The 3248-nt window shown below is 34.3% G+C and overlaps 1 protein-coding gene across 1 annotated transcript; it reads left to right on the forward strand.

The window, feature by feature from the left end:
* The first annotated feature begins 1163 nt into the window (after positions 1 to 1163).
* LOC113741548 (uncharacterized) lies at positions 1164 to 2567 on the forward strand. Its single transcript, XM_027269084.2, has 3 exons — positions 1164 to 2114; positions 2239 to 2313; positions 2439 to 2567. Exons 1-3 carry the CDS (start codon positions 1485 to 1487, stop codon positions 2451 to 2453), a joined length of 720 nt encoding a protein of 239 aa, XP_027124885.1. The 5' UTR covers positions 1164 to 1484; the 3' UTR covers positions 2454 to 2567.
* Positions 2568 to 3248: the final 681 nt, after the last annotated feature.

Genomic DNA, 3248 nt, shown 5'->3' on the forward strand with positions numbered 1-3248 from the left:
TCAACACCCCAAATAGTAGAAATCAAAACAATCATACTACTAGGAATTTGCCTCCAAAAAGAACACACATTTGATCGTCTATATCAGCAATTGTATAATTTGTTAATTGTCCTCCATTAGTCACAACAAAAAAGTTGACAAACTATGTTCTAGTGAAACATTAGAGGTCAGAACGGCTTACAATTCAAAAAATAGGGACTAAAATTGCAATTGAATCTTATCCAGTAACTTATCATAGAATTTGATTTCAAGAATTAACATATAAAGTTACCTCATGTTTAGGGGGGGGGGGGGAAACTAAGAAGTTACTTTATGGTTGTCAAAAGCTTGAAAAAGCATTTTCATGGTTTAACATTAATTATAATTTTATTAACTTCCATGATAGACACAAAATAACGAATTAAGACCAAAGTGAAAAAAAAAAAAAAAACAAATGTTTACGACATTAGTGTGTTTGTCTCAAGATGCTTTGAAAACACTCATTAATTAATTGGTGCCTCGAGTATTAATATTATAAACATGTACAGGTCCATTAAACCAATATTAATATGTATCAATTCTCATAATCTCCCTATAGGTGAGCCTCATCCGCTTCGCAAAAATAGTTTTAAAAAATTTTTTTGCTTATTAACTTTTTGAATTTAAAAAGTCCAAAATTAGATTTTGAATCACTTAACTAGATTTTACATTTATTGTTAGAAAAGCTCCATTAAGGAAATTGTTTTTTTGATAGATGTGATAATCAATAGTATGAATATTAATGATCGAAATATTTAATGTCAGTACTGTTTGCTCCTTGTAAAGCTAAAAAAGGAAAGTGAAACCCCTAACAATAATTTATCAACAGCTAGTTCTGTAGTTTGGAAATAAGAATTTATCTAGTATTCGAAATTAAATTAAATTTAATAAAGCCCATATACAAAGAAAAAACAAAAAGAAATGATAGCAGTCCACATCAACCAAAAATATTGTTTTTTCCCTAATTTAGCCTATTAAATTGCCATCAATAACTTCCATATGCATTATTATGGCTGGCCAAGCAAAGGCGGAAGGAAAATTAAACTCCAAGAGCAAAGATGTGTCAAAATTATTACAATATCTGACCAAATTAGGATGATTGCAGTTGAATCATCTGCCCTCTTTTCCCTTCCCCATAAAAGTAAACCACTTGCTCACAATTGGATCCCCTAACTCAAATCCATCGTTTCCTCAACTGTATTTAATCTTTCTCATAAAGGCATTGAGAGAAAAACAAAGTTTGCAACCGCCCTCATCAAAATCTAGTGCAAAAGCTCTAAAAATCATCACAAACATCCAAAAACCATTACTCAAAATTTTTGGTTTTTTTGAACCATTTCTACTCTTCATCCTTTCTTTCTATATAAACGCTCCTCCCTCTCCCGTTTACACACTCCAAATAAAATCTACACAGTTAAATCAACGGAGGCAAGCTTTTTAAGCATATATTTCTCCTTTATTTCGACATGGATGGTACTGCGGAAAGAAGCCTTCATAACTTCATATTACACTCTCAGCTCAAATGGGGTCGCCAAAAGCATCTCCGATGTGTCAAATCATCCCATACCTCCTCCTCTACCTCAGCCAGTCCCTCTCCAAAAAAAACCCCTAAAGGAAAACTTACCATGCACTCAGCAACAATAATTGCAAGTGGAAGAGGAGACACAACCACCGACATTGAAGCTGTACGTGAGAAGCTGGTGACCGACCTCAAAGTCACGATAGATAATCACCTGAAACTGAGGATGTTCGATGATCAAGAGAAAGAAAAAAAATCCCATAAGTATCGTCGGGAGGATAACAAAAAACCCTTTGAGGAGGGGTTGCCCTGGAACTTGCGAAGTCGTCTGGCTATCGGTAAGGCTGGGCATGGTGTGTCAAACGTAGGTTTGTCCCCCGCCATGCTGCAGTCACAGAAATGGAATGGTGGGGAGGCTAGCAAGAGTTTAGGGGGGCTGCAAAGGCCAAAGTTCTCAGCCACTCTTTCAAATGAAGAGATTGAGACCGACTTCTTGCTCATGACTGGGGCAAATCCACCTCGTAGGCCTAAGAAAAGGTCTAGGTCGCTTCAGAAGTCGCTTCAGAAACACCTTGATGTAAGTTACCTCATTTTTTTCTTGTGATTTTTACCTAAAGCATGCATGTATGTGGTCTGCTAGAATCATTTATTGATTCTAGATTTAACAATATTTCTCTTTTCTCTCCTTCAAATGATTATAGAGATTGTTTCCTGGTTCTTGGCTGAATGTGATAACACCAGAGAGTTATAAAGTTCTGGAGCATCTTGAACCAAAGGTTGAAATTATGTAGTTTTCTGTGTTTATTGGTTTATATTAATTCACTTGGGTTTAAATAAAACGTTCTAATTTTTTTCCTTTTTTTATTTTGTATTTCGTGCTTGTACGATTGTGTTCTAGCAGCAGGCCGACAAATGAGAAGAAGATGAAAGCAATGGATGTTGAAGATTCTATGTTCTTATTAAGCAATACGAGACAAGCATTTTTTAGCTTTTCTTCTGTTCTAGCCTTCTGCTAGGGTTGTTAGGGAGTGGTGATATAGAGTATCATGGCAGTACTGATGTAGAATTGCTATTCCGATTGTGATAAAAATAAATTTGGAATCTCAATCCTAGTTTTATTTTGTGTTGTAGTTATAGCATCAAGTTAGATCGTTTAAACCTTTTTATTTGGACAAATAAACGTGAAAGTTTATAAACTTTGTTTCCCTTCATGATCATTTCATTTGATCTCATAAAATGAGAAAAAAAAATGTGGTATCAATTTTTAATAAGTAATTTGGATTTCATTTTTGAAAACCAAGTAGATGCAGTTTGATTTTCTGAACAGAAAATGATTAGCTTTTTAGCACTTGAATTATATGCAAAATGACACAAAAAAAATTCATCCCTTTTTTTTCCGTATTTTGAGCTTTAGCATCTTGTATTTTGTGTTTCCAAAAATGTCCCTGTCTCGCCGTTGTTTTGGGTATAAAAACATATGTTTTGGGTGACGACACGGTATAGGTCCTCAATTGGCACAAGAATTTTAGTTAAAGGACTTAATTCATGCGATAAAACATTAAGGGATCAAATCGGCTTTAGTGAAATAGTTTGAAGACTAAATTGGCGATTTTTCCCGTAATTTTTGTATGAAAAGAAAGTGTAAGCAACTGGATGTTTCGAGTTCGAATCTTTTTACTTACGCTGAAATTTTTTTTTTAAAGCTTACGAC

Source organism: Coffea arabica, chromosome 4e, assembly GCF_036785885.1.
Source record: "Coffea arabica cultivar ET-39 chromosome 4e, Coffea Arabica ET-39 HiFi, whole genome shotgun sequence".
NCBI classification, from domain to species: domain Eukaryota; kingdom Viridiplantae; phylum Streptophyta; class Magnoliopsida; order Gentianales; family Rubiaceae; genus Coffea; species Coffea arabica.

Excerpts from the sequence above, each read along its gene's own strand:
- LOC113741548 (XM_027269084.2), top strand. The coding sequence starts at position 1,485 with ATGGATGGTACTGCGGAAAGAAGCCTTCATAACTTCATATTACACTCT. Across the intron at positions 2,115-2,238 it reads CGCTTCAGAAACACCTTGAT|AGATTGTTTCCTGGTTCTTG; the intron begins GTAAGTTACCTC and ends AAATGATTATAG.